At 43.8% G+C, this 13125-nt stretch overlaps 1 protein-coding gene across 2 annotated transcripts in view; it reads right to left on the bottom strand.

Moving 5' to 3' along the window:
- The window catches only part of LOC108930453 (collagen alpha-1(II) chain-like), a 37198-nt gene extending 33627 nt beyond the window's left edge, over positions 1-3571 (bottom strand). The window contains exons 1-2 of one of the 2 annotated variants that reach the window (XM_018745692.2): positions 3237-3571; positions 587-790 (exon numbers count right to left, since the gene is read on the bottom strand). In XM_018745692.2, the coding sequence (XP_018601208.1) occupies positions 587-790; positions 3237-3330 (298 nt within the window). In that variant the 5' untranslated portion in view covers positions 3331-3571. The remainder of the gene's footprint in view (positions 1-586; positions 791-3236) is intronic. The other variant, XM_018745691.2, reaches the window with a different exon arrangement.
- Between the last annotated feature and the right edge of the window lie 9554 nt (positions 3572-13125).

Genomic DNA, 13125 nt, shown 5'->3' with positions numbered 1-13125 from the left:
GTTGAACATACATACACTAAGGGCAATTTAGAGTTACCGCACCAATTCATCTGTAACGCTTGCCTGGACTATGTGAGGAAACCAGAGCAACTGGAGGAATCCCATGAAAAAATACAAACGTCACACAAAATGAGCCAGATTCAAACCCATGTCCCAACAGCCCATGCACAGTGAAGAAGTAATGCCACCCACATTACTATGGTGCTGTGATTAAAAAAAAAACTGTATTTATATTCTATCAATAGAATGTTCTTTTTATTCTGTCGTTTTGGTTACGCTATTATTTCTATTGGTCAGACTATATCATTAAAGATGTACTGTGAAAAGGTATAAGACTGCACATCAGCTCAGCTACACAAATGCAGAAATAAAAATTAATTTCCAGTATCATTAGATGTCTTTTTCTCTTCTTTCCATTCTTTTTCCCTGCTCTTGATGAGGAACAGAAACCAAACCGCAGTGTGACTCGGCATCCCAGCTCATGAAGACAGGATGGCTGCCCGGGCTGCAGCATCGCTGATATTTAACAACAAAAAGAAACCCAAACACAGGGACACTGTAATGTATTTATAGACGTGCAAATTACAACCGTTGGGTGGAGCACTGGGGCAGATGGGGCAACACTGTCCGAATGGGATCTCAGGGTTGGGGCAGTCTTGCAGCTCCTCACAGAGAATTTCATCACACAGAACAGCCCCAGCATCACACACGCAGATGTGACAGTTGTCTGGCTTCCACACTTCCTTGTCTGTATAGGACCTCTCATCTTGGATGCAGGTCCCAGACTCTGCTGTGTGGCGGACGCAGGTGGGGGTTTAGCGTGGGGGGTCAGATCAGACAGAAGGCAGGCAAGGAAGAGAGAGAAGGGCAAGTTATCAGGGCTGCACCGCACTCATTCACCAGGGGCACATGCACAGATACTGTCACCCTTCCAGGCAACATGTCAAGAGCACTAAAGCACACTAACTTTGACAGGCTTAAAGGGGGCAGTGAAACATCTTGCTGACAATAAATCCCAACACCAAGAGTGCAGGGGAAGGAGCAGCTGGTAGTGGAGTGATTTGTGCTGTTGCCTTTTCATCTAAAGGTTATAGGTTTGAATCCCACCTCTAGCTGTAGTACCCTTAAGCAAGGTACTTACTCTAAATTGCTCCAGTAAAATTACCAAGCTGTCTAAAGGGATAAGTAGCTTAAAGTTGTAAGTTGCTTTGGAGAAAGTGTTAGCTAAATGAATAAATGTTAGAAATAAAAATGCAGAAGTGTGTTGTTGAAGGGAAACACTGAAAAGAAAATGTCCCAAGTTACTGAAGCAGTGCTCAGTTAACTCCAGAAGAGTTCTGTTAGTACCAAAATTACTTAAAAAAAAAGCTTCTAAAAAGATCAAGTTCATTCTCACAAATTTCTGGCCACCTGACGGCAGTGTAAACGTACAGGTCTGCATTTCATTGTCATCGCCATTTATTATTATTTATAATCATATATTATTTCATCCCAAATCCTAAAGTGCAAATAAAAAAGGCTGAAAAATAAAAGGCAGCTGGTAGCATAGTGGTTAGAGCTGCTTCCTTTGGATGTGGGTTGATCCCCACATCTAGGTACTTACCCCAAATTACTCTGCTTAAATTTCCCAGCTATGTAAAGAATTATAAGCTGCTTTTGATAAAAGCATCAGCTAAAAAAACAAAATGTAAAGTCAACAAAGCCGGGCCTACGGATGGTGTACGAAGGCCACGCGGCATTCCAGTATCAACCCTTTTCTTCATTATCCGAGGAATATAAACCTGAACAACAATGAATGAAGGTCTTGTGGTGAAAAATAAAACTGCTCCTTCAAGGTGCTGTGATGAGGACCATTTCACCACGATTTCAACAAGCAGCACACCAGTAATCGGTGTAATCTTTGATCAGCATAAATATGAAGAGAGGAGTTGGGTAAGTCTAATTTACATGATAAATATAAGTGCCCATTCCTAAAATAAATCAAGGTATAAAAGTAGCAGTCAGAATAGTGATCAAAGTGTGACGGGGGGAAGTGGAGCACTTGAGACAGTAGTGCGCTTTCACCCTGTTCTTACTCCCCCAGACGGACCACAGCGAGCATAAAAAGCTCATTTTACACCGTGTACCGTGGTACGAAGGGCCATTAGGGTCCGCGCCCATATGGCGGCCACTTAACTAGAAAAAAACTTTCCAACTATATTATCTATGGCCTTGCCTAATATATTTAATTGCTTTTCCTGAAAGATCAGATGTAATAAAGCAAATCCAGCGCTCGCGTGTTGAATTGCGCGGGAAACACGGCGGATGGAGGAGAAACTGAACGGAGACCGACGAACGAAGCTCAATTTGCGGACCTGATTGAGACACGCTGCTGGTTAACGTCCCCGAGCGCGAATTAGTGCGGTTGACCCGCATATAGCGGAGTATCGTTGGTGGAGCGCTTGCGAACAGAGAGCTTAAGGATGGACACAACGACAGGAGCGCGTTTTCAGGTTTGAGGGATCGGAGCGCGTGTGACGTAACATCGCATCGCCCGCTGTCACGCGCTCTGAGAGCCGAGCGCGAGCTGTTTGTCTTCTATCGATAGAAAAAAAAAAAAACAACACTTGTCTAGAATAAAAGTTAATCAAAGATGAGAAAACAGTACGCCCCCCACACGCAAATCTTTATACTGTTACGCAAATCTTATATACTAAAATTGGCGGTTCTCTTTTTTCCGCCTGTAAAAACTAGAAATTTGATTTCGCACAGCGGATAAACACCTTTTGCTTTCTTAATATAGGGAATTTACTCGGAAGCAATGAAGACGAAGTCATCGCGCCTCTGGAACAGGAGAGTCTCGCGCGCGCGTGTGTGCGCGCAGATTGATTCGGTGTGTGCGTGTAACGGCAAAATTCATCATTTGTTTCAATCCCCTACCTCCCGTACTTGGAAGCGCTTCCACAAACTGTGCCAATGCGATTCACACAGAAACTCAAATCATTCGGAGACGCTCAATTACGAACTACTTCAAAGACTAACAGACGCATACTAATAATAAATCAACTGGGTAATTTAACCGAGCATTTCAGAGTAAAAGTTGTTTTTCACATGTGTATAAATAACTCCTTTTCTAATATGCACATCCCTTGAATGACAACTTAGTCTTACGTGGAAAAAAGAAATGCAACACATGATGATTTTCTCACCGCTACGCATCGCAGCCGTTTTCTCTGTAAAAGTGAAGGAACACTTACGGTTGTCATCCTCCTGACATTTGACAATGGCTACTAAAACGAGCTGGGCTGCTACAAGCAGCGCAAAAGTCCTGGGATCCACGCAGCGCAACATGTCTAAATGTTGGACATGCGGCCCTCGGCTCGGCTCGGCTCGGCTCGGCGGCGGCGGTTCCTGCGGCACTCAGCGCACCATGAAGCAGCAGGACACCCAGTGACAGCAGCCCCGGCGCACACGCTTTATGTCCCTTCTGTCTCCAGTGCATGTGGGGATATTGCTTTAGTGCGGTCACAGGCACCCCCAGCCGAGGTGAAACCCGAGCGGCGACCCCGTCCCCGCCCCTGTGTCCGGACCCGCCTCGGATGGAGCGGAGCAGCAGCGGAGACAAGAAGATCTCCCCAAGTTTCTCAACAAGAGGCCTCAAGTGATGGCAATCGATTACAACTGAAGCGACGGCGCGCCCGGAGAGGATTCATCTCATTCTTGGCCTTTATGCGGAATATTTTCTGCGCGCAAAAATCTGATTTCCCTCTGGTGCTCATCATCATCACTAAAATGGGATGATCGACTGACCGATACTAAGGTTATTGGTGGTCATAAAAAGATTTGCGCTCTCCTTTCAGATGCTTCTCAGACTTTTCAACTAATATTCTTTGTGTAAAACGTGAAAATAACCATTACTTAACTTTCTGTCCTTGGTACCTTTGGTAGGTACGGAGCAGTAAATTGAGTAGTATAATCTGCGAGCAAAATATGAATATATATATATTTTCAGAACCGCTTGTCCCATACGGGGTCACGGGGAACCGGAGCCTACCCGGCAACACAGGGCGTAAGGCTGGAGGGGGAGGGTACACACCGAATCAGGGTCAGCTTTGGTTATTGGTAATCCCGTTTCAAGAGTACATGACAGTGTCCAAAATTCCATTCTTCTGTGATGGCGACCTGATCACCAGTCCCATTAAAAACCATGCTTTGCCTCTGGTGGGTCATGTTTGTTTTCCATCGTTATTAAGTCCTGCATAGCTTTTTAGGATGTGTAATCAACTTAAAACACACACAAACTGGCTGAAGCCGCTTGTCCTGAGTGGGGTCATGGCGAGCCAGAGCCTAACCTGGCAACACAGGGCGCAAGGCTGGATGGGGAGGGAACACACCCAGGACGGGACGCCACTCCATCACAGGGCACCCAAAGCAGGACTTGAACCCCAGACCTGCCCGAGAGCAGGACCCGGCCAAGCCCGCTGCACCACCGCACCCCCACTTAAAACAGAATCTTATAATTCAGTCTTGTGTTTAAGACGGAGCTCCGCTTACAAACTTACAAACCTTTTTTTCTTAGGTATATAATAACTGAGACATATTGTCATGTATATATCTTGAGGGTGGAGTTAACTACAATCATCTGGTGAGTTAGTTGCTTAAGAGACATGAGCTGCTTGGCCAGTGTACTGTGTAATGAAATTAGTCTATTAATGAAAGTGACTTCTTTGTATGATCCATAATTGCCTGATACAAATGTATTCCACATTTACCTTAAGTTAGAATGGCAATTACATTTACATTTACATTTTAAAACCCGTAGACTTCCGCAACTGGTGTCAACTGACTGGGGTTTTACATTTACATTTATTTATTTAGCAGATGCTTTTCTCCAAAGCGACTTCCAATGGATACTATGGTGTTACCAGCCCACACACCTTATAATATACAGTTAATTTGTATATTTAAATGTAACCTCCCAGCTGCGTTTAGGTTTATAAAGCTTGGAAATCTGTCATGTGTAGCACTTGCTGCTCATTTTTCTCCAGCCTTTCTGTCACTTCTCCCACTTCAATATCTCTACTGCACAACATCCAGAACAGTTGAAACTCCTGCTTCTAGTTGCCAAAGAGTTAAATCTGAGGCCATCATTCCAGAAACACCGGAGCAAGTTGAAAAGCACTCGGGTACCCTAGGTGAACAACAGCTTAAACAGAGAACTGCATGTTTTTGACAAAAGAGCTGACAAATTAATACAAGAGAACATTTTAAAGAGTTCAGTTAAATCCCTATGACACATGACATGGAAACATGTGACAATATAAGTATTAACAACCATTAAGCACCGTTAAAAACAAGTCTGTGATAAGGCCAGAAATGTCCTTCAGTTGAGACTGGGTTAAAACATCTGGAGGCAAGAGACTAACTGGCTGCTCACACTTTGTGACCACATAATACTAGCACTATAACACGCAACACATTTAGGAAAAAGTTAGTGTTTGCAAGCAGTTTCTGGAGCAAACAGGGTTTAATTAGAGTCCCCCCCCCCCCCGTCTGGATAGCAGGTGACCTTCAGTGGGTCAATAAAATAGGGAGGTCTTGCATTTGTTAATTTAGCTGATGCTTTGCTTTAAAGTGACTTACAATTATGTACCTATTTAGAGAGCCAGAGTAATGACCCTGCTCAAGGGTACTACTGCTAGAGGGGGAATCAAACCCACAGCCTTTGGATTCCAAGACGGTAGGTCAAACCACTATACTGTCTGGTATTAACTAGGTGATATTCACTTTGGGACTGAACTGTTCATTCTGACGGCTTGTTGGTGCCGGAGAAAACTGTCAGGTTGGTTTTAAGTGAAAAAGAGTCAAGCAGAAGTTGAAAAATTGATCATTTAAGTAGTGCAAATCGTTTTAATTACAGGAACGCATGTGCTAATATGTGCCAGTTAAAAACCCTGCCCCTGCTACCTATAGAAAGCTGTCCCAGGTAATTCCTCGGTAGAGGATGGCTGAGTGGTTGTGATTGCAACAGATGGGAAGAGGACACGGCAGGCTGGGTTTTTGGTGCACCCCCTGGGTAATCAACACCAGCTCCAGCACTCCCAGTATTCCCATCACCGCAGCTGAACCAACAAAGTGTGGCAGTAACATCAACCAAAGTCTCTCCAAAATGTCACACCCCCATGGGAGTTCCAAGTTCCTAATACACTAGAAAGAGCTTTATCACTCTAAAGAATGAATAACCCTTGAAAGAAGACCTTTGACAGGGACACATATAAATATTTGAGACAAAAATACAATGGAGAAACAGGGGACAACATGAAAGAAACATCTAAAAATCTAAAGGTCACCAAACATCAGCATTTAAATGTAGGCAAACATTACATGCAAAAGTTGTACAAAACTGTTACATACATAAGCATTTGACCCATTACTTAAAATACAGCATGAACTTTTTCCAGTTTCTCAATGTACTTCTTCAGTTGTTTAAAAATTACTATGTACATCTTGTGCATTTTCCTGTTTCAGTTACTGTGCAGTTCTACACCACGGGAAGAGCAGAGTGATGGAATCAAATCTCTTTATATTCCACCTAATATTGCCTGTTCACGCACAGTCCTCTTTTACAATTAGGTGAGATCCGCCGTTACTATTTGCTACCAGTATTTACCTTTCCCTCTTCAGTGAGCAATTCAGGTATTTACAATTGTTAATTACTTTTCATGAGTGATGTTAAGGTCATTACAGAGAAATCCTAAGCCCCCGGTTAAATAAACACACATAATTATATTACACTCTGATTGCATTCAAAAGTTGACCGAAAACCATTATCAAACACAAAGTTGACACAAATACTATTTTAAGCATTGATTGCAACTGGTAAAAGCTGTTCCAGCAAACGTCTTATTTATGAAACAGTAATGCTATTTATAATATGTTTATCATTTATATGTGGATGTACACACATAGATGCACACATTTTCTGTTTCTCAGACACACCAATAATCACCCTTTCTTTTTTTTACACCAATACACACACACACACACACACACACGTGCATCTGCCAGCATTCTTGAATAAAACGTGTGTCCAGCTCTTATTTCTGTAACGTATTGCAGAAACTGTCCCATCAGCAAACCTGAGCACAACACAGATGCTTCCATTAAGTGTTCCAGGCCTGACTGTATGATGTCATCGTAATTTTTCGATTGACCTGTGCAAGTTCTCTGAGGAGGCCCCTCCTTCTTCAGCACGGAGAATGTCACTGTGTATTGATGTCTCACTGGGTGGCTGCAAACCTTTTTGAACTGCCTTGTGGAATGGGATGCTCTGCAACAATACCATCACTCTAGGTGCCACAGAAGAGCAGCGCTGTAGAGCAACGCTCGTTCTTTTTCGCAAGCTACCGAAGGGTTGAATGAAACATGCCGAGCAGCAACGTTCCGCAAGAAAAAAATCGAAGGTTAAAAAATGCAGCCAACAGAATAAACAGGAAGGGAGGTGGATGTTCTCGGGCTACTGAAAATGCATACATTTCCCTCTTTAAACGGAATATGGAGCAGAGGAAAGTGGAGTCATTAATATGATATGGCTTCAACTCCACGGCTTCCCTTTTGCAAATAGTTACATGAGGTGCACATTAAAAACGCCCTGGCAAAAAAGCATTAGATCAGTCCAGCCAGTGAACCCTAGATGGATCAAAACCCATGTCTCATGTACAGGAGTTATCAGTATGTTCTCTCAGGAGTCTGTAAGATTGTTAGAGAGGTTCATGTCTACCACTGACTCAATAGTGAGTCCACAAACATACAGCTTTTGGTTGGTTGAGAGTGAATGGGTTAAAAGGGGCTATATAGCCAGTGTCATGTTGGGGAAGTCTGGACCCTCCTTCTTCAGGAGAAAGAAGACTGGATGGAGGCCTGTTGTATACTAAGACTTCACAAATTTCTGTATGGATCACGCGTAATACCCTATTGACTACACGTCAAGTTAGAAGCACTGGTAACTAAAGACATCCTTGTTTCGAACCTCAGGTTGTTGGGTTGTGTGATTCAAGACTTGAACCTGTGTCCACCAAGCTGTACATGGACACAAATTTTGACATGTGTATTGCTCCAATACCCATTCTGATATGACAACTTGGACAGGAGATGTGGAGGTTCATTGGGTCTCAGGTCTTCCACGGCAGCCTTGGAGGAGAGAGGGCAGGAGGGTGGGGGAGTGCAGCATACTAAGGTGGGCCCATGGATGGGTGGGGCAAAAGGCTGGGGGCCGGGGGGCCGTGGCCGTTTGCGCTCCTCCTTCCCACACAATGACCCTCTGTGTGGTGGCCCCAGGAATGTTGTGAGGGCACACCGGCTGGCCGGGGGTGGAGAGGTGCCAAATCCGCCCCGGCTGCACAACACGGAGGTTCCAGAGGTCTACAGGGTGTCCAGGCTTTGCTGCCACAGTGACTGCGCCGCATTTTTTATCAAGTAACAGGAACTAACTTCACTCAGTTCTGAAAATAATTCTTTAAAGGTGAAAAAGAATCAAACGAACAAGAGCGATGGACTTGAGATCTGTTGTTGGTTCATCTGTAGGCTTTCGCTCCACCACGTAGATAAATTCTCACAGACATCTATTGTTGCTTATTAATAATGCATATACTGCTGTTGCTGTTTTCAAAACACACATCTTAATTCAAAATGAAATGCACACTGAAGCAGAAGAACAATACCACCACTCAGGGCAAACCTTATATTAAGAGAATTGTGTAGCTTGACTGGAGGAGGTAAAGAAAAGTGTTAAAAACAGAAATGCTTATTTTGACATTCACGTCTGCTTTAAGCATTGGGTCATTATGATTTTGTTTGTTCCTTTACGTTTTTATGCACACTTTGCAGTCCGGAAAAAAATCACCGCATATATAAAGTGGCGTATTGCACAAAAAAGCGGATGTGTGCAAATTAAGTTCAATTTTTAGAGATATAAGCTGTCTGTCTTAGGCCTCCAGTGGCTTGACCCACCAGCTTGTCTTAAGTAACTGAACCATTGCACATTTGCACTTCTTTAGCTTACTGTGACACTGTATATTCATAAACATCTGTTCTCTTATGATCCTTAATAGCACAAAAATCTATCCCTAACAGTCTTTTAATAACTTCACCATTTGTCCTGTGTTCATTCAGTATCGACTATAGGAAAATTGTTGGTGCCCCAAACCACCGACACTGGCTGGTTTCTGGGTGAAGCAGAACATATGAATACAAAGGAGATCTGTTTCCATAAATCCAAAGCTGTTTAGAACATGATCTCTCGGTAAACTGAAGGAATAAACCCGGTTAGGAACATAAGTATTCGCTTAGCTTTGTGAACAACATATCCAAAGTTCCGTGCAAGCTGGCGGATAGATTAGTACTTTCATACCTATGCGTCATACTATTTCTGGAAAATGAAACCTTCTCTTGTAGTTTGTGTTTCAGGGGTTCTGTGTGCTTGTGCCCAGCAGATATCGCTGATGCCAGTGTGTTTCTCTGCCATCTCTTCATTCTGTAATTATGGTCCAGCCATAGATCCAGATGCGGGACCAGGAGAGCGATGCAGGGCGGCACCAGCAGCCGCAGCCCGAAATACCACACGCAGGTACTGAGGATGGACTGTCTCAGTGGAAAAGCTCCCTCTTGTGGTAAATTTCACTGTAAACATCTGCAAAGATGGTAATCACACCATCCAGCCAGATGTGGTATGAACTGGGAGAGCAAGTATGGTAACGTTCTCTTGCGATCTGAAGGTCCCTGGTTCGAATTCCTATTGCTAGAGGAAAGCATTTACCCTGGATCGCTCCCATAAAAATACCCTGCTTGTGAAATGTGTAAAATCATTGTAAAGTTACTTGAGTAACGTCAAGGGGCTTCGACAAACCTGTCAGCTAAAAAAAGGTTAATAATAATAAACTGGGAGACTACTGGTTATCACTTTCCTCCATGCAATTCGTTGCTTTGCTAGTTTTTTAGTTTTTGTTTGCTGTAGCAGTTAATATGTTAATGCTGTTTTCCTTGTTCATTTACCATTCATGTTCCATTAACATTACAAAAACAACATTGACATCAGTGATGGGTGTAACAGCTTTTTACGGACATTATGAATTCGCTCTTCAATACCCATCAGTGGACGTCGCTCAAAAAGTTGAACTGTGCACTTCCTTTTATTTCTTTTCATTATTATTCCATAACTACCGATTGCGGCACATGAGTTCTGTATATCGCCCCAATCTGCCTCCAATCAGAAAGCTAAAGGTTGTTTTTTTTTTTTTTTTTGGCTAAGGGTTTGTGATCCAGAGAAGATTCAGCATCTCTAATATATTTGTATTTTCTAGCATTTCCTAGAATTCATTCTTTCTTCAGTGTCTTGCTGTCTAGTCTACACTTGAGTCAACGAGGCCTATGTGAGGGACGCGTGCCTTCAGATGAGAGGTACAGAAACAGGGGAAGGGGAGGGTTCCCACAGCAGGAGTTCCTCAGCAGGAGCTAAGATGGTAGTGAGCCCTACACTGAGTGTCTCTTGTGGAGGCAGAGCTCCGGGGCTTCAGCTAGGCTCTGAGCTCTGAGCCTGGATCAAAAAACGCCTGCCCCATTGCGGGTGTCTTTCCTCCTGTGTGAGAGGCAGGAAGCACTAAGGGGAGCGTTTAGGTTTGGGGAAGTGGATTGGGGGGAGGGGGGGTTCACACACAAGTCTGAAACTGCAAGGGACAAAGGTGCCATTCAGCTGCAGGAATGGAAAGCAGAGCTGGGTCAATGTAGAGAAGCAGAGAGGGGCCCTGGGTGAACATTGACCCCGTGTGAGTGCCGCTTCTGTTTGTTCACTCGCTTTGCGTGAAAACTGCTTCTGTGTAAACACCCTTTCAGTTTCAGGGTACAGGTAGGGACTATTGCCCTGTGAACATGAGGCACATGTGAAGTTCTGTGTGAGGACGGACTCCGGTGTGTGAGAACTGGTTGTCTGCGAACGCTGATAAAACCGGGTCTATCTGAGGACTGGTTTTCCGCGTGCGATTCAGAGAAGAAAGGGCCTCCTTCCGTCCTTTTCTGATGTTAGACTGAATCAGACACGGTCGGAGACCAGATCCTGCTTTCGTCACTTAGAATCAGTGGAACAACATTAAAAGAGCTTTAGTCTAACTTAAGAGGAAAAGCTTCCCAGGCAGTTGACTTTCTAGTAACCCATCGTCGTTTGTACTGGAAGGATGAAGAAGAGGCCAAGTGGACTCTGACAGGATTTCGGGATTCAGTAGTCTTTATTCCAAAAAGTATGCAAAAAAGGGCATCAGAACTGGTTCCTCTCTGTCTCTTTCTCACTGTCAACCACAGGTGTAACTAGGGAGTCATGGCAACTAGGTGTGTGTTAATGGTAGCCAGGTATATGTGTTAGGGTGGCATGGGTACCAGCATGGTAAACTGATGTAGGTGTTGGTGTGTGAAGTTCCATATAAGGTAAAGGTAATGTGTAATGCTCCATTCTGCTTTAATCGGTGCAGGTGGACATGTCCATTGTGTCCTGGAGTCTATGGATTACCTGATCGTAGACCACAATTCATCAGACTGCAAGCCTATGTGTTGGGCATGGCATTCATGGTATGGAGACTCCTCATGAGGGACTCTTGGCTTCCTTTTTTGGTCAACCTAAATGCCACAGACTTTAAGTCCAACACTGACTCATGCCATCGGCAGCAGTTTTCAGATGGTTCACCACCTGTCGGGTGTATCAGGGATGAGCAGGAGTATGACCACAAAGGCTTGAGGAAGGATTTTTTCTGAGCCAACTGCAGCTTAATATCAGAAGGGCTAAAGCGATAGATGTGGAATTCAGGTCGATGGATTGACTGACTTCAGTGACCGATGATGGCTCAGGTCCTCTGGAGCACACAGGTTGCTGTTGCAGATGTTCTACCAGTCCGTTGTAGCTGGTGCAGTCATCTATGTGCTTGTATGCTGCGGCCGTGGCATTTCTACACGGAAAAGCACACAAAGGTGCGCCAGTTAGATGTTTACATTTACATTTACATTTATTCGTTTAGCAGACGCTTTTCTACAAAGTGACGTACATCTCAGAGGCAATAAAATTTGTGCATTACATTAGGAGAAAGAGATAGTTGCAGACATGTGATTCTTAAGTAAACCTAGTTGGTTTCTTCCCACTTTGTACACCGATGTTCATTGCATGAGTAATTGTGCAAAACTCAGGATAGACTAATCCTGATCACCTTCATACAATTTTTTTTTTAAGTTACTCAAACATTTACATATAATACAGGAGCAACGGCTGTGTAAAGGCTTATCTGGCCATGATTATAAAGTTACGGTGCATGAACATTTACACCATACGTGCGCTTGAGAGCTCATGGGCAAAATGAATTTGGAAAAGGTGATTTTTCAGACCCTTCTTGAATGTAGACAGAGTTTCTGCAGTTCTGAGTGAGAGTGGGTGGTCATTCCACCACAACGGAGCCAGAACCGAGAACCTCCGAGCTTTACCTTTCATGCGCGGGACCACCGAGCGAACAGAAGTAGACGAGCGAAGGGGTCTGGTTAGGGTGTAGCGGTTGATCAAGTCTTGTAAATAGCTGGGAGCAGCTCTATTGATGCATTTGTAGACAATAACCAGGCTCTTAAATTTTATCCGGGCAGCTATAGGAAGCCAATGCAGAGAAACGAGTAGAGGGGATACATGCGAATGCTTCGGCAAGTCAAACACAACTCATGCAGCAGCATTCTGTATCAGCAGCAGAGGTTTGATAACAGTAGCGGAAAGGCCACAAAAGAGAGAGTTGCAGTAGTCCAGACGCAATGTCACCATGGTCTGGATCAGTAGTTGGGCAGAGTCAATTGTGAGATAAGAATGGATCCTGCAGATCTTATGCAGGATGTATTTGCAGGTCTCGGTTGTGGCTTTGATGTGCTGAGAGAAAGAAAGACCTGAGTTTATAGTCACTCCTTGACTCTTAGCTGAGGAGGTAGGAAAAATATCTATGTTTGAAAGTGCTTGGACTCCCACAATAAAACAAGACCTTCTGTGTCACCTCTGGTTTCCTATAATAGAAACACATAATATACATATCTATCTATCTATCTATCTATCTATCTATCTACCTATCTATCTATCTAAAT

The sequence above is a fragment of the Scleropages formosus genome, chromosome 1 (genome assembly GCF_900964775.1).
Source record: "Scleropages formosus chromosome 1, fSclFor1.1, whole genome shotgun sequence".
In the NCBI taxonomy this organism is placed as follows: domain Eukaryota; kingdom Metazoa; phylum Chordata; class Actinopteri; order Osteoglossiformes; family Osteoglossidae; genus Scleropages; species Scleropages formosus.
Note: the sequence above shows the minus strand (reverse complement) of the source record. Positions and strands in the feature narration are given on the sequence as shown.